Source organism: Puccinia triticina, chromosome 18A (genome assembly GCF_026914185.1).
Source record: "Puccinia triticina chromosome 18A, complete sequence".
In the NCBI taxonomy this organism is placed as follows: domain Eukaryota; kingdom Fungi; phylum Basidiomycota; class Pucciniomycetes; order Pucciniales; family Pucciniaceae; genus Puccinia; species Puccinia triticina.
In genome coordinates this window covers 3,305,464-3,323,176 of record NC_070575.1, presented here as the reverse complement: position 1 = coordinate 3,323,176, position 17,713 = coordinate 3,305,464, and the positions used below count along the sequence as shown (strand labels likewise).

At 44.5% G+C, this 17,713-nt stretch overlaps 1 protein-coding gene across 1 annotated transcript; it reads right to left on the bottom strand.

The window, feature by feature from the left end:
* Positions 1 to 14,588: 14,588 nt before the first annotated feature.
* Positions 14,589 to 15,435, bottom strand: PtA15_18A355 (uncharacterized protein; the record flags this gene model as incomplete). The annotated part of the gene is made up of 3 exons (XM_053164885.1): positions 14,589 to 14,720; positions 14,836 to 15,135; positions 15,238 to 15,435. The coding sequence occupies 3 exons, from the start codon at positions 15,433 to 15,435 to the stop codon at positions 14,589 to 14,591; spliced, it is 630 nt and encodes a 209-aa protein (XP_053028850.1).
* Positions 15,436 to 17,713: the final 2,278 nt, after the last annotated feature.

Below are 17,713 nucleotides of genomic sequence, written 5' to 3'. Positions count from 1 at the left end.
CTTGATACGGTGAAAGAGGTGGCTGACACAACCGAGTTGGTAAAACACTTAGGGAAAATATGGAAAGACGGATTGTGACAAGGAAATTACTTTGTTTCTTTTTTAGAACTGTTTCTTGTGTAATTCCTACCAAGATTAGGGTTTTTGCACCAAGGGCTCAGGCTTGATTTATAATTTTACGCTGAGAATTAGGTGATTACCGCGCAAACCCTCCTCAAGTATTAACACAAATAGTTCCTAAGAACAAAACTGCAAATTTTACGCTTCTAGCCAAATTGAGTACAAACTCAAATTTTTCCCTAGGCTTGGGTGGAGGGAGAAAACCCCCCGGTTTTCCTATACACCCTAGAGGGCAATAAAACGGAACAAACCTTTTTTGTTTCCCAGTTTTATCCATCCCTTGACATGAGTACTAGAAGTTAGTACCAATATGCAGAATGTATCCTGGGACTAGACTGAAAATGAATATGCAGCATGGCCTGGATTATCTTGGATTAAGGCACATATCCACCTCCACATGTGTATATCCCAAAGTCATCCATATCCAACACAATGGCTAGACAATGGCTAGCAACAATGAAGACAATCACTCAAAAACCAAACAAGACCCAAAATTCACTCTCAAGGAAGACACACAGCTTGCAAAGAGTTGGGTTGTGACCTCCAAAGATGCTATCAACTCAAACCAGCAAGGGAAAGACGAGTTCTTTGCTTGTATTGCCAACAATTATAACCGGTTCACTCTTGGGCCTCCAAGAGATAGGAATAATCTACAAAGGAGGTATGCCAATTAGTTCTCTTGTTGGTTCAAATCTATACTTACTGATGTCTTCATTTGTGGATTGTTCTAGGTGGAAGAACATACAGAAATTCATTCTCCAATTTGCCGTGATATACAATCAAATGGCCAATAATCCAGCTTCTGAAACCTCCCCATTGGACTGGCTCATTAATACAAAGGAGATGTACCTCCAGACCAAAAATTGTGCTTTCACCCATGAATCAGCTTGGAATATTGTCAAGGATGCGCTGAAGTGGAAGAAATTGATTGCTGGGCACGCAAAAAACAGTGCCCGGCCCCCTGGGCGCCCTTCATCCCACTCAGCAGCAAAATCAACATCCGCTGAGTCACCTCCACTCTCAGCCAGTTTCCAGTCACAGCCAAATCCCTCCTCTACACTGCAAGGCGCTGATGAGTCTGAACTTTGATGGAAGAGACCCAAAGGGATAAAACAAGCCAAGAGAAAGGTTGAGGAGAGTTAGTTTTGTCGTCAGAAACTCAAGCTCCTTGAGAAAGCAACCAGGGACGCTGACCAACACCAAAAACCAACTAGGGATCATTCTATGTAGTTTTGTTCTCACTTTTACTGCTTATTGATCTCACCAAATAAGAATCTCAATTAAAAAAAATGTTTTCATCTCTCTCTGAAATGTTTTATGTCTCACAATAAATATCTAGCTTGTATTTCAGTTGATATAAAGAGGTAATAGATGATGGAATTAGACAAAGATTGGCTACACAGGCTCTTTGGAGTACAAATAGGATTCTTCAGCCCTTTGGGCATCCAAATTGGTGTCCAGTTGGGCATCAAGCTCAGCATCTAATTGCCAATCCATTTATGTCTCTTCAGATCTACCACTGAGCCTCCATCCATGGGCAATGAGATCCCGGAGGAGCCCATCATGGATTCCAGATGATTTCATTTCAACCGTTTGGATCATTTGCTTCCACATAGTAGGGGGTTTCAAAGTTGGCCAGATGTGACTTGCATGCACTTTTGCAAGTCGGTGTTCAAGTTCATTCTTGAACACCGAGTTGCAAAAGTGCATGCAAGCCACACTTTACTACACCCCCTGAGCCTGCTTGGATTTTTTTTTTTTTTGAAATTTGGTTTTCAATAAAAGCCTTGAACACCAACTTGCAAAAGTGCATGCAAGTCGTGCATGGCCAACTTTGATTCCCCCTAGTAAATGGCTGTTTGTGGGGTGGAATGAGTTCAAATAAGGACAACCAAGTGAAATGCATTGGCGGATACCAATATTCCACCATCATGTTGTGCAGAATGATGCACGTGTTCATGATGGTGGCAATATTGCCGGGGTACCATTGAAGTGTGGGCTTGGTGAGTATCTTCCAGCATGCTTTTAACATCCCAAAAGCTCATTCAATGTCCTTCTGGGCTGATTCTTGACTCTTAGCAAAGTGTTGGGTTTCTTGATCTTGTGCCAGACCCTTTGACTCAACAAGGGTTAACCAACTAGGGTATATAAAATTGACCAGACAGTAATTGTGGTTGTACTTTTGTTTGTTAACGGTAAAATTGATGTTCCGCAAATTCCCCACAATGAGAGGAGAGCAATCAAGGACATTGATGTCGTTAAGAGAGCCAGAAGTGCCAAATCCACATGTCTTGTGTTGCAACTGCCTCAAGCACAAGAGTAGGCCCCTTCTCCTTGCCTTTAAACTGCCCAGCATGAGCAGTTGGGCAGTTCTTCTAACCCCAGTGCATGCATTACAAACTGCTGAGAAAGCCTTGTTTGGCGTTCTGACTCAGAATTGGTTGGAGATTGTCTTCAGTTGGGATTTGCAAGTAGATTGGTCTGTAGAGCTCCTGGATTGCTGCACAGAACATTGACATGTTCATTTGAGCTGTTGTTTCTCCAAGGCGGCAATATTCATCTGTTGCATTGAACGGGAGTCCATAGCCTAGCTGTTGGAGGACAGCTGTCATTTTCTGTTCCGGGCTGAGTCCAAGCTTGCCGGTACAGTCCAGCCTCTGGACAAAGTAAGGATATTTTGACTTCAAATCTTCAAGGATGCGCATGAAAACCTCCTTATCAAGCCAAAACCGTTGCAAAAAGGCACAATCATTGTACCTAGAAGCAATCATCATTGATGTCAGCTTCAATCAGCTAATTATAGGCTGTAAAAAATTAAGACCATCCATACGTTGAGTTCTTGTTAAAATAAGCGGCCATGAGCTTATCATGAAAAATGTAACGGTCGCGGTCTTTGTTTGGCCTTCTTCTGCAACGTTCTGAATTTTTGGGCTCTTCGCCATCCAAGTTGGAATCCAGTTCTTCAAAGAGGGTTTGGAGGGTTGCTTCATCTTTGAGGAGATTGTGAATCATCTGTTGTCCAAGTCAAAGATGATGTTGTATTACTACACCCGGGGAGTCCATCCACGGGAAAATCACTTGGAGTCCACAAGGACTCCACGTGGTAGCCGTGCGCGAGGTGGGACCAGTGGCTTTTGGTCCAGGGAAACACAGGGTAACCACCAGGAGGATCACGTGGCCACCCTGTGATCATCCCGTGGATTCACGGCAGCTTTTGGCTCCAAGTGGAATCCCCGTGGACTCCCAGTGATCCCGACGTGAAGCTCAAGCCCACGGGTGGATCACGACTCCCTCAACTGTGGGCTCCCTGAGGAATTTCCGTGATATTGAAGCGCGGGTCGGGCCCACAAGAGGCAATCCTGCATTGAAACTGTGTACACCACATTGCACTGCAATTTAGCAGCAACAAGTGTGCTGTTCTTGGGACAAGGAGTGAATTTTCTTCAATGGGAAGTGGTGTATGTATATATTGATTGAAAAGAGAAAATAAGAAATGACAAGTAGAGGCTTGAATTAGCCTCAAGCAAGATAGTATGTTGCTGGACTGTTATTACTTTTTCTGACTTTTTTTGTGTTGTTACATGATTTTGATGTTTGCCTTGAAAACTGCCCCTCATTGTTGTTGTAGCCAAATCTGTACATCGCTTTGAGTTGCCGCAGCAATCCGCTGTGCTTCGTAATCTTTGAGACATGCTCAGAAGTTTTGACTGGATTGCTGCAAGCAGAGACAGGCCCGACTGACTGCCGTCTTTGCCATCTGAAACATTTTCCAGAAACAAAATCAGTCTATCTGAGCTACAATGTGGCAAGTGGCTGTCATGGGGGGTAGTACACTAACTTTATTTCTCATCAAATCCCCTTGGCGCCCAGCCATAAACCATACGGCGGGTGTTGGTTGTGGTGTGACAAGGTGTGTTGGTGGTCTTGTGCATTAAGAGGGTATCTGACTGACGGAGAACTCCAGAAAGTAAGCCAGTGTGTCTGGGGCCTGCCAAAGCAACAAGAGTAGAACTGCAATCAGATGAAGGTTACTTAATGGTCATTGGTGGCGAAATTCTATACCTATATCATATTGCAAGTTCACCCTTGGCCAACACTATCAATTGGCATAATGGAAGGATCAAGTGGGGAATAACTCACTTTGACAGCTGAAGCTCCTCCTTTTATGGTGACGGGTGAGAAAAGTTGGGCCGGACTTGGTGGGAGGTGGAGTTTCTGTTGGCCACAGATGGGATGGTTGGAGCGGTCCCTGGTCAAAATCTTTTTAGTGGGATCTCAGAGCCCAAGTCCCTTGTTGCCCTGGGTCATTGGCATCAACAAGGTGGGCCGCAGTTTTGAACCGCAGGGGCTGTCACCAAAATAGCCCTAATGCTCACCATTTGCCTTGTCATGGGATTCCTTGTTAAAGGAAGCAAAAAGGAATTCCCGTCAATGTTCTTGTGGGCTCCACTTCAATCCCACAGGCAGCCATGGAATCCTTGTCATTCTTGATGTGGAAATCCCAGGCGGGTGGAGACAACGGGAAAGTCAGATGTGTCCACCCATTTTCCACAGGAGGGTGGTACTAACTGGGGGAGCAGTGAAATCCACGTGGGTTTCACAGAGCCGGTTATCCCGTTGTCTCCACAAACCCGCGGGCCAGAAAGCACCCCCGCTCCTGGACCACATGCATATGCATGGGCTAGAGGTAGAGATGGCATCAGGTACCCGTTTCCGGGTACTTGGTACCTGTTTCCAGGTACTTGGTACCTGTTTCCGGGTACCTCCTTTGGGAGGCGGGTACCTGGAAACGGGTGCCGGGTGCAGGTGCGGGTGTCCAATATCAGTGAAATTTCAGGCAGGTACCCGCACCCGCCACAGGTACCTGCGCAGAAAGTGCCATCCTACAGGGTAGGGATGGCGCTGGTTACTATTTTGCAGGTACCTGTTGCCTGCAGGTACCCGTCTGGCGTGGCAGGTACCCAACAGCAGGTGCCGGTGTCCAAATTTTGTGAAAATTTGGACAGGTACCCGCACCCGCCACAGGTACCCGGGTGCAAAGTGCCATTGTTAGCTGGAGGAGCGGTGACTGACCATTCTCCCTGTCTTGGCTAGGGCTAAGCCCCTTTTGCCTTTTCCGCGCAGGGCTTGCGCCCAAGTCTTGATAGCCATAACGGTTTGGACCCGTTGCTAGGTACCCAACACTGCCAGCACCCACCAGGCGGTGCCAGGTGCGGTGCCAGGTGACTGTTTTTTTGTGAAAAGTGGGGGGGTACCCGGGTACTGCTTGAGGTACCCGCTCAAGTGCCTCCCAATGCAGCAGGGGCTGGAGCCCGTGCCTAATACATCACACCTGGCAAGCCGGACTTTGAGCATCTTGCCAAGAGAAATTCACACTTCTCGGTGTGGTATGCCAAATCTGTTTCAAGTATCAAATTACATAAAGTCATGGTTTACTGTATGAGAAGGATGCATATTCTGGATGTATTATTGTAAAATTAGATTCTGCAGGTAATTTAACCCCTAGTCACTCACTTGAACCACTAGGCTAGCTCCACTCAGTCAAAAGTTATTTGGGATTACACTGTTTTTTGATACAACATAATCAAATACTATAGAATCATATTTGGTAGTACATAGTATAGAATTAAGTAAAAGCACATAGTTAGGGCGTAGTTTATACAGGTGTACACATGTACCCCTGTATAGTCACATGACATCATCAGTCACATGTTGGATCACACGTTTATGACATGGCTCACTAGCTAAAATCCCTCAATAGAAGCTTCCATGCAGCAAAACTCCCTCACAGGAGAAGTCAACCCAGCATAAATCCCTCAACTGACTTCCCCACTGTTGGAATTTCACAGCTTGTTCTCTTCTTTCTCTGCTCCTCCATCTGTCACACTCTTTCCTTTCCCTGCAGATGCATATGCATTTTATCTTCTGTCCCACAACCTGGCCCCTAGTTGTAATAGGTTATATATCACTAGCATAGATAGAATAAAGAATTATAATTCCTCTGCACCTTTTTTCTGAGACCAATGAGTCTCTTGTAGTGCGGAGCCTTTTTCCTCCCACAAACTAGCAGACTGCCCCTCTTTTTGGGCTTCCTTTTTCCTCAAACCCGGCCTTGAGCTTTTTTCCTCAGGCCACTGTTCTCTCCTCTCTCCAACTCGGAGCTCCCATTTCATCACCCACCAGCAAAAATCCCTCACTTTTTACTATATAAGGAGCATGTCTGTCAAGACTCGGGCTCAGGCCCTGAGCACAGGAAGCGCTTGGAACTGAACCCTAACCCCGCAAGGGGGACAGGTGAGTCCGCGCGACCCCCAGGCGCATGCATATGCATGACGCTCCCAGGCAGATGGATTATGCTAACGCTAATTCTCTGCTCCATTTCAGCCACGTTGACACAAGACGAAGAGCCTAAGCAATACCAACAAACTCTGCCAAACTCAAGGTATGAAGATTGTTGTATCGTCCCAGCTAGGTCAAGCAGTGCTGACAGGATCTCTTCTCCTTTACAGCACGCTTGTTACCAACGCCAACCCAAACCGTAAAGGTTCCAGCCTCAGCAATAGGATAACCAAACCCATCTCAGGTGGTAAGTAACTTGCTGCAGAGCCTAGCAGACCAAAGCTGAAGACTTACCGTGAGCTGAATGATGAAACAGAATCCATCTGCTCTGGAAGTCTTGCAAGTTGAATCGGCCTGTGTTGAGCGCTCTGCTGTTCAATCTTAAGTAAGAGATTCATCTCTTTCCAGGCCTTCATAAGCAAAGAACTCAAACTGACTGCTCAAGCAGCTGACTTATCCAGACGTCTCCGTCCTATTCACGAATACGTGATCTCAGCTGCACCGCAGTCAACTCAGTAATCAAATTCTTTTACTGTCTTCTATACCAGAGTCGGCCAAGACCCGCTCTTAGATACTTATTGTTTCCTCTCATTTATTTCTTTCTCAGTCTCTGGACATGCCAGATAGACCTCTCTAATCAAGAAATAAATCTTAGTTTTGTGAAATCTTTCAATGTCTTCCCCCTTCAGTTTGAGCATGCCACTCAGTCAATCCTAACCAGAACACACATCTCACTTAGAGCTTCCGTCACAAAATCCTAGTAAATCCAGTAGTGTGATCTCAATCAAGTTGCCCATCAACATCTTTCATACCTCAGAGGATATATAAGTAGTCAAGTAGCAAGCATCACCACCTTGTGCTCTTAACAAGTCAAAGTGATCTTAACCTATTTGTGTTCTTAACTGAAGGTTAAGGAGGAGGGCAAAGACACTTTGGATAGTTCACAATTACCATCAGTTTTCTCTCAAAGCTCATATCATCTCAGTCATCTGTATTTCACTCATAAAAACATATAAAACCATATAAAACATATCTCAGCTTTGTACTCATTTCCACTATCTGACTTCAGGCTGCCATAATCACTCCCAATCCACTATCCATACCAATACCACTAAAAAAAAGAAAATGAAAACATTTCCGCTGAATTTGAGTTTGATCTAGGTCTGATAAGGGACTGCTACACATAGTTTTCTCTATCATTTGTTGGCCACAACAATATTGAAATTAAAAACATGTGACATGTGGTGGACATTTCATCCAACACTTCCCCTAAATGTCATTTTCATGCACCATGTAAAGTTGATTAATAGCAGCATATCTTGTTCAATCCAAGCGCCTTTGTGAGAATGTCTGCCGTCATCTCATTTGTCAAAACTTCCTTGACGACTAGACGTTTCTTTTGAACTTTATCTCTTACATACTGATATCTTACTTCAATGTGCTTTGAATTTGGATTGAGCTGGGCTTGTTGACTGATACAATTTACCCCTGAGTTGTCATTAAAGATTATTGGTGCCTTTATTGTGATCTTCATCTCTTGAATCAAATTTGACAGCCAGCAAATTTTTTTGGCGCACACATTGATCAAAATGAAATCTGCTTCAGTGGTAGACCGGGCAACAACCGGCTGCTTCTTTGTGAGCCAACATGCCAGATTTCCTAGAAATTCAACCAAGTATCCTGATATTGACTTTTGAGATGGCATGATGTTGGTGTGGTCTGCATCAGCCCATCCGACCAGGTGAGATCCGCCCAAAGTTGCTGGATTAGTCTTTCAAATGTGTAGTCCAAGCAATTTTGTTCCTTATAAGTACCGTAGCAGATGCTTCACTAGAAACCAATGTGTGCGTGTTGGGTTTGAAGTGTATCTGGCCAGCTGGTTCACAGTAAACTGAATATCCGGTTGAGTATGTAAAGCAACGTGATTTAGACTTCCAACCACCTGTTGCAATGTGGTAACATCAAATGGGATGTCAGATTTATTGAGGAGTTCATGTATATTTGCCGGCGCTAACGTCTTGACACTCTTGCTGTTCTTCATCCCAAAATCCTTGATTATCTGTTGTATCATATTTGAGTGATGTAGGACCAATTCTCCATTTTCTAACCACTTGAGTGTGTATCCAAGATGCTGAGTTGGTTTTTTGGTAATCTTGAGAGTGTACATCTCCTGAAGATTGGCCAGGAACAATTTTACTGGTTCATCTGGTTCTCCCACAAGTAGACCATCATCTACATGCATATGCAGAAACAACGTCTTATTTTCATTGGCACATTCAAAGGGAACATGCCAATGGAGCAAAGTGTTTTTACCAAATGAGCATTCCAGTAATGTGGTGCCTGCTTTGTAATGTAGAGCAATTTCTTGATTTTCCAGACCCAATTCTCTTTCCCCGGTTCCTTGAATCCTTTCACTTGTTGCGCATACACAGGTGTCAATTTCACCCTTGACGTCAAATTGGCAAATCTTCATATTCTTGTTGATAGCCAGAGAGAAAAGTATTTTCAATGACCCATTCCAACCAACCAAGGCATAGGGGTCCCAGTAGTGTTTTTGATATTCTTGGTGGTTGCCAAACGCCACCCATCTTTTCCTCTGTTTGTAGACTTCATTGTATTCATTTTGTTTTCAAGACAGGAGCCACATTCCTCCAATTATTTTCTTGTCTGGCGGCGGAGGCGTAAGAATGCCTGTGTTGTGGAATGAGAGAGACCAAAACTCTTTACACATTGCTTCTTCCCAAATTGGTTGCTCCTTCTCGTCCGCTAGAGCTTTCTTGACAGCCACTTGGTCCACCAACGCAATGAAATGGCATTGCTTGTCATCCTCATCCTCCGGATTATCTTCATTGTCCCCTCTGTCTGGCATAGCGCCAGAAGAATTAATATTGTCCTTTGGAATCTTGCTGCTGATTTCTTTAGGAGTTTTGTTGTTGGTGTCACAGACAACGTATTCCCAGTTAGACTTACAAGGACAAGGGGGTACCGTGATCAAATATTTCAATGTTGCTACAGGCTTAGGTTGAGATGATTGAGTAACTGGTGGTGCAGTAACATGCTTGACCTGAGTGGGATGACTGAAACTTGTTTGCTGAGGGTTCTGAGTATTACCTGGAAACGAACCTGGGAATATTGGTGTGTTTGTGACAGATGATGCAGACCCATGGGCATTACCGGCTGTATTTCCTTTGGACGGCTGAGCGGGGGTTGATGGTGTCAATCTTTGAAGCAGAGGTGCAACTTGGCGTTGAGATGGGACTCCATCTTCATCACTTGACATATTGCTTGAGTTGGCAGTAGGGGCAAGAAGAGTAACCCACTCAGACGTGTTGTATCCAGTATTTGTCGCTGTTGGCAAGTCTTCTGCGGATTTCTTGGAGGAGTACAAATCAGATGTATTCTTGGGTGCAACCTGAGTGTAGTCACGGCGTAGGATTACACAACCAGTTGATCTGTCCAAAAACCTCATAGCGTCTGAGAATGGCTCAAACCCCAAGCATGTCATCCAAACACCAGATGGTTGAATCTTTGACTTGGTCTTTTGGTGTACATAGGTGAGAGCTCTGAATGGAATTAATTCAGCAAGTTTGCGCTGAGTTTCAATGCAGGAGTTGGATTTAGAAAGGAGTTTGGCCGGAGTTGCCCACTTGAGTGTTTTGTGCGGAGAGTTGTTGATGAGGACTGTGGAGTACAGTGCAGCTTCATGCCAATAGCATAATGGCACATTTGATTGAGCTAATAAGCACCGCATCTTGATAAGGTCTAATTAAAGTGTTCCGCAACCCCATTGGTTTGAGGGGAGTATGGGGCGCCTTGTTAGAGCGTCATTCCAAGTGATTGAACGTTTTCCAGGAAAGATTTTGAGCTGTATTCTGAGCCGTGATTGCTATGAAGGTAGGCAGGATACTGATTCAGTTTGTTATGGATTTCTTCAAAGTATCCCATCAGCTTGCCCTCAACTTTGGTTTTTGATCAAACAACAAATATCTGAACATATTGGCTGAAATCATTGACTACACCCAGAATATACTTGAGACCATGTTTTGATGGAGTATTGATCTCCATTGTGTCAAAGTGTATCTTCTGAAATGGTAATGAAGCAGAGGGAATGTGATTAACGTGGGGAGTTTGCTTGAGTTTAACAGCACGACATACATCACAGTACTGTTGGGCATCAAGGATATTGCTTGTGGTCTTCACGCCAATTTTGTCAAGGATGATTTTCAAGTATTGATTGGACGGATGGCCCAAGAGAATGTGCCAATCTTGTTGCTGAGCAGGCTGACTGGATCAAGCTTGAACGGCATTGACGGAGACAACTTCACTGGATCCAATATATAGGCGACCTCAACCTTTGAATGACTCAATGACGGTATTCCCATACTTTACAAGAAACATTCCTTCCTTGTGCACAACTCGCAGTCCATGATCTTTGACTTGAGCACAAGATAGCACATTTACGCTTGCTCCAGGAACGTACACCAGGAAAAAAAAATAGTCACTTGATGGCAAGTGACATGATGCAGCTTTGGTTTCTGCTCCAGAGCTACTCCAGCGCTGCTCCAAGTCTGCTCCACCAGCACTTGTAGAGCTTGCAGGACTGCACCAGAGCACTCAATGTGGCACAGTCAGCTGATCCTAATTTTTCCCAGGAACAGCTGATGCTCATCATAAGCTGAGCAGTAGGCATTGACTGAGCCTGGGCCAAAGCTGAGCATTGGCTGAGCCTGGGCCACAGCTGAGCATTCGCTGAGCCTGGGCCACAGCTGAGCATTGGATATTCCAAGCCTGATACAAATCCAAGTGTCAGCTGGACCAAGAATATTCCAAATCTGAGCATCAGCTTAGCCAACAATGGTCCAAAGCTGAGCATCATCTTGGAAAAGGCTTGTGCAGAGCTTAGGATCAGCTGGGACAATACTGTTCCAAAGATTAAAACCAGCTGGGCCAAAACTTTTCAAAAGCTGAGCATCAGCTGAGCCAATGCTGGTACAAAGCTGAGCATTGGCTGAGCCAAGGCTGTTCTAAAGCTGAGTATCAGATGTTTTGAGACTATTCAAAAGATTAATATCACCTGATCCAAGGCTGTTCCACAGCTGAGCATCAGCTGAGCCAAGGCTGGTCCACAGCTGAGCATCAGCTGAGCCAAGGCTGGTCCACAGCTGAGCATCAGCTGAGCCAAGGCTGGTCCACAGATGAGCATAAGCTGTTACAGGAGTGGTCAGACTCAGAATCTGAGCATTGGCTGGGCCAAGATTTATCCAAAGCTGAAAATCAGCTGAGCCAATACTGGTCCAAAGCTGAGCATTGGCTGGGCCAATGATAGTCCTAGTATGAGTCTAAGATGAGCCATGAGTGGAATAAAGCTGAAACGCAGCTGGGCCAGGACTGGTTCTAATCTGGGCAACAAAGCTGAGCATGAGCTGGGCAACAAAGCTGAGCATAAGCTTGGAGCTAAAGCTGAGTATCAGCTGACCAGAAATGGGGATCAGTGGTGCCCAGTGAAAACTGAGGATCTCCTGTGGAAATTCTGAAAGTGGTTAGATGGTGGGTAGATGATGGGTAGATGGTGGGTAGATGGTGGGTAGATAGTGGGTAGCCCGCTGGAGCTGGCATGATGTCACTTGTCATCAAGTGACTATTTTTTTTTCCTGGTGGTAGAGTACTGGAGAGATACTCATATCTCCTAGCTTGAGAGTGCCAGAGTGAGTAGCAAAGAAAGGTGATGAGAATGTTGCTATTTTATTGTGGTGAATTTCTTTGATATCTGACAGCATCAAGAGGTTGCATACTGCAGATCCAATGGCTCCTGTGTCAAAGATCAGTTTGGTATCTCTGACTGCACCTGATGTCATGATTGTTTCTGGATCAATGTCAATGTGAAACCAGGACTCGCCGGCGTCATAGCTGTTTGATTGTGAGGTAGACCCTTGAGGTTTTTGGTCATACATCACGCGCACGGAGGGATTTGAGGACAGTTGACTTGCTCCAAGAGCTCTCTCTAAGTTGGCCAGGTGTTGTTCCATCAACAAGCCTTGATTTGCATGAGTATGAAATGTAGGAGCCACTCCAAAAAAACCTCTGCGCCCTTGTGAGCCACCGCGTCCACCTCTTGACAATCCAGAATTAAAAAATCGTCCTTTTCCTTTGGAACCCGCAGTCATGACACTTTCTTTATCACCTCCACAACAAATGTGTTCCAAGCCAATACATTCAGACACTGTAGGCAAGTCAAACGGCTTGACATAATACAAGGTTTGGACTTGTGCAGATAATTTCTTGTCCAGTTTGATGCTTCAAAGGAAAAATCCGGCAGACAACCCGGATGATATCTGCATGAGAACTTTGTTGGATTGGGTGAGAACCAGGAGTTCCGTGTTGAGGTTTTTGAAGGCAGCAATGTGCGATTGTAGAGAGGAGGACGGGTTGTATTCGAGGGAAAGAAGTTCAAATAGCTTCTCGCAGATGACCACAATTGAATCTTTATCACACGCTCACGCTAGTGCATTCCAGGCGTCTATGAAATTTTTGTGGGTGTGGATTTCAGGGTGTAGCTCTTCGGAGACCGTGCTCAGCAGGAGGGATATAGCGGCCGAGTTTCTCTTTTTGAATTTCTTCGGTAGAGGTTTCTCATAGAATTTAGGATCCAAAAGATTGTCATCGCCCCGTCCGTTAAGATATTTCTCCAAATGATAGCACCAGGCCGCATAGTTTGTGCGACTGAGTTTTTTGATGCGGATTTTGCTTGGAGCAATCAAATCATCAGAGTGTTTAGCTTGTGCCTGTTTTCTATCTCTGGCGGTTGTGCTAATTATTTAACTCTCACTACCATGTAGTTCAGAGAGATCTTTTATAATTGCAAACTCTTTAAAACCAGTGGTAGTAAAACTGACAAAGACAATGGTTAATATAAGACAAGAAGCTATGTGAGAACATTGGAGGAGTTTACCTATTGGGTTTAGTTTTCTTAACTAGACAAGCTGTTGATGCTGGTGATGAAGAATGAGAGATTATAGAAACTAGGAGAAATGAAAAAGACATTGAGTTGATGAAGAACACGATTTTGAGAAACAGCGAGTGGACAAAGTACCTCTCCTCCCCCTGAGCAAGTATCCTCTGGTATCTTGAGGATTTTGCCTGCACTTGACTGAGTTGCACTGATGGATAGCACGTTTGGAATGAGCGTTGAGTTTCACAGGCTTGATGATGTTGACTTTACCTTGACTTGAAGCAGAGGGGATTCAGTCAAAGGTCTGGAGGTTGATCTTGATGGTTCGGGGTATGTTCGGTGAGAGAGCTTGAGATGAAAGTTCTAGAAGTTTAGGCCCCGTTTGGAGCTGATATACTTGCGCGATATAATCTGGAATTTTGTGACATCTGATCAAGCTTTGGCGGACCTGATCAGATGTCACATAGGATGTCAGGCAAAAAAACTCATATATTGCCCGGATTATATCAGCTCCAAACGGGGCCTTAACTGGCCTTAATTCGAGATTTGAAATTAAAAACATGTGACATGTGGTGGACATTTCATCCAACAAAGACCTAAGCAAGCAGCAAGCAATGGGCGGTGGTGGCAGACACAGGAAAAAAAATCCAATTTTTAATGTAGACGCGCAAGCAAGAGTGAGCGGACTTGAGATACTTTTGGTTAGAGAACCATATAAAGAAAACAAGGAGCTACTTAAAGTATTGACAAAGTTATGCTGCTGTAGATGACTACATACAAGTTGTGATTCTAACGCTATGCTAATAGGAGAGATGAATCACAATAAGACTGCTAATACACTAATAGAACAGTCCCTTTGGTCAGTTGTGTTTTCTTTAGGAAGGTGGGGCAAATGTGAGGGCAACATTTTCCCTGCCACAATATGCAAAGCTCTCAGGCCAAAATGTTGACATTAATCCCAAGTCCCTCCTTTGGATTGGAGGCTTGCGCTTTGCGCGAGGGGCGCTTTGCACATAAAATGTAGAGGGGTCCAAAGCAAGGGACTTGCGTTAGGTTAGGTGCGCGAGGTACGACAATGTGATCGATCACCAAACTTCGGGCGCTTTTGCGGGCGTCCCCGAACTACCTTGTAATGGTTTACTCCACACCTTAAAATAACTGGAGAAAATGATCCAAGCAATTACTCGGTCATGTTGAAAATCAAAGCGAACATCCCCAAATGAAAATAAATCAAATGAAAATTAAAAATTATTAAGGCCGAGGAAGTAGATTCGAAAGGGGAATGTGGTGCCAGAGTTTGATTTCTAAAAGACTGCATTTGTAATCCAGGATGGAAACTCAGCAACATATACTTCAGTTTTAGATATAGGGAGAGAAGAGAGAAACGAAGAACGATATGTGTATGTGGATGAAAGTAAGATGCTTACTACTCCGTGAAACAGTTCAGTGGCATTTGGACGAGGCTTCTCTGCTCCAGATGATTGCGGTGCAACCGTCGCTGCCGTTGTGGTTTGATTTTGCAGACTCGAATCAATGGGTAAGGATTTGAAAGGGTTCGTTTGTGGCTTTTTTGGAGGCTTCGTTGGAGTTGGACTGAGTTTCGTACAAAAATCGTGATTGGCAACTAGTGAAGTGAGCATATCGACGGGGGAACTGCAAGTAGTTTCAAAGCACTGTTCCAATTTGAGCTGCCATGGTCCGGTGTGGCATAAGCACCAGCTATCCGCCTAATGAAAAAAAAAAAAAAAAAAAACAATTAATAAGAAAAGACAGGTCAATGTTAGAGTAGAGGATTAGAGATTGTCTTCTGTATGAGAGCGAGGACCAACCGGATGACAAGAGGCCGTCTCCGATAATGACTTCGCTATACATTTTTCTCCGCAAGGTGGCAAGGCGTTCCGTTGGATATTGGATTGCGTTCTCTTGTTCAAGATACCGAATTCTTGGTGGCCGCCGGGCGGCGAACAGTAAGAATAAATCAAGTTGAATGCCATAAGCGCCAAAAGTTGCACATGCACGGGTACCATGTCGTGATGTAGGGGGAGGGGTATACTTGAGTTTGAAAGGGGTTTCGAAAGGGGTCGATGAATTCCAACTGGTTGGAATGGTGCGAAGTTAAAGAATCATAGGAATGGGTCCCGAAACCCAGTTGGATTCTCTATTTAATATCTACTGCACAGTTTTCCAAGGCAAAGAAGGCCCTTTCATGACAGTCTGTTTGGAAAGAAAGCATAATCTGATACTAAAAAACACTTTATGCACTCACCGAGTTTTTAAGGGTGAATATCCTTCCAATAAAATGGACATACATACACAGATGAGCCAAGCTGCTTTATCAACTCGGCTCGAGCTTCCGGGATCCTGATCGAAAAGCACCTGGATGCACAACACAGTGCCAGACTTGATCAGGGAGGGGATCATTGAAATGTAATTTGCGAAACGCTCTCCGATTCAAGCGACTGATTGATTCATCCTTCCTGATCCACTGAGTTGCCGACCTCTCTGGGAGCTGAATAGTCACATCAGCAGGGCCAGTACAACGAGTTATTTATGAATAGTAAATACCATTCTAAGCAACACGAATCCACTATTCAATGATGCCCGTTACGAATTCTTGAAAAAAAAACAGATCGAGTATGCTGGGTGCCAGTACCACGTAGAGTATCCAGCAGCCAGCTGTCAACTTTTGTGATTTTTACGATCCATTCTTACAGGCCAGAAGCTCAAGACTAGCTATCCCGGAGTCAAATCAGACCAAGTACAACAATTCGTGAAGCCAGCTTCAATCCAGATCACTGGTCATCAGACGATCCGCGCTCGCTCACTCAGATTTACGCGGAGAATGTAGTACACTTTATGTGAAACTTTCAGAGGTTGGGGAGTCTACATATCTATGCGTAGCTGCTCATCGGCAGAAAAAATCATGTTCATGTTGGGCCTCTGAACCGATGCACATGCCCCGAACCCGACCTCGTCGTTTAATGTGTTATCGTACAAATTAACAACCTAGGCTTGTACGGGTTATGGTTAAAACGTTGTTCGTCGGTTGTTTCTTGGCGCTGAGCGGCCACCCTCAAGCCACCGCGCTTCTTGTGAGTGGCGCCAAGGATCCCGGCGACACTTGAAAGTTTGACGCAACAAAGAGGACCCTTTGACGTCGCAATGAAGGTCAAGCGTCCCTAAGGGCCTGTACCATAGCAGGCGGAAAAACAGTTTTTCCCGGGAAAATTGTTTTTTTCTACAAAAAACAGTTTTTCCCGGGAAAATTGTTTTTTTCTACAAAAAACAGTTTTCCCCAAAAAACACGTACCACAGCACCTGTTTTTTGTGAAATCCAGAAAACAGATTCCCTTGAAAATCACCCATTTTCAAAAACAGGTCCGGACCTGTTTTTTGGATGCTATTTTTCTCTCCGCCGCCGCCGCCATCCCAGTAGCATCAAATGCCCAAGTCCATCAATCTCATTGATCCAATTGTCCTAATGGACACCATCCCACCACTCTCATCAACACCCAACCCAACAACAACACCTACTCCAATGGCTCAGTCCAAGAAAACCAAGCCCAAGAAGCCAACAGCCAAACCAAAGAAACTCAAAACGGCTCGGCCCGCACCTTCCTTACCCTCCTTCGGACTGCAAACAATCATGTTTGCCAGGTGTGGCTTGAGAAGAAATTTAAAGAGGCAAAGGAAAACAAAAAGAAAGAATAAATTGTAAGCATGACTTGTATTGTGAATCTGTCCTTCCTCCACTCGCTGATCTATTTATGTGCTTCACCTTTTCAACATCAATCATGTTTAACAGTCACTTGGTTGCATTCTATTGCTCTTATTGCTCTTATTGATACGGTTCTCTTTTCCAATCGATCAAAATACGATCCTCTTTCTCGATCGATCAAGATACAGTTCTCTTTCTTTCTCAATTGATTGATCAATCAATACAGTTTATTTCCCAATTGTGATTTATTGCTCTGATCTTGTCTTTATTGGCTGTTATCCATTGCTTTTATCACTCGGTCTTAAAATCATATAGTCATATTTCTCGGTCGCACTCTGGGCGTCTTTCTTGATCACACTCCATTGCTCTTATCATCTGATCTTATTGATATGGTTGTCTCGCTTTGCAATTATGTATTGCTCTGAATAAACTTCTTCGAGCTCAACAATGAACCAGAGATCTTTTCGACCCTTATGACCTAGCATCATACCTCTTCCACCTTCTTCTCCTGCGATATTCTTCGCCTTCTAAATCCATCCTGAGGATATCCGAAATTCTGAAGCTCCCTCCGTCTTTTGCTCCGTCCA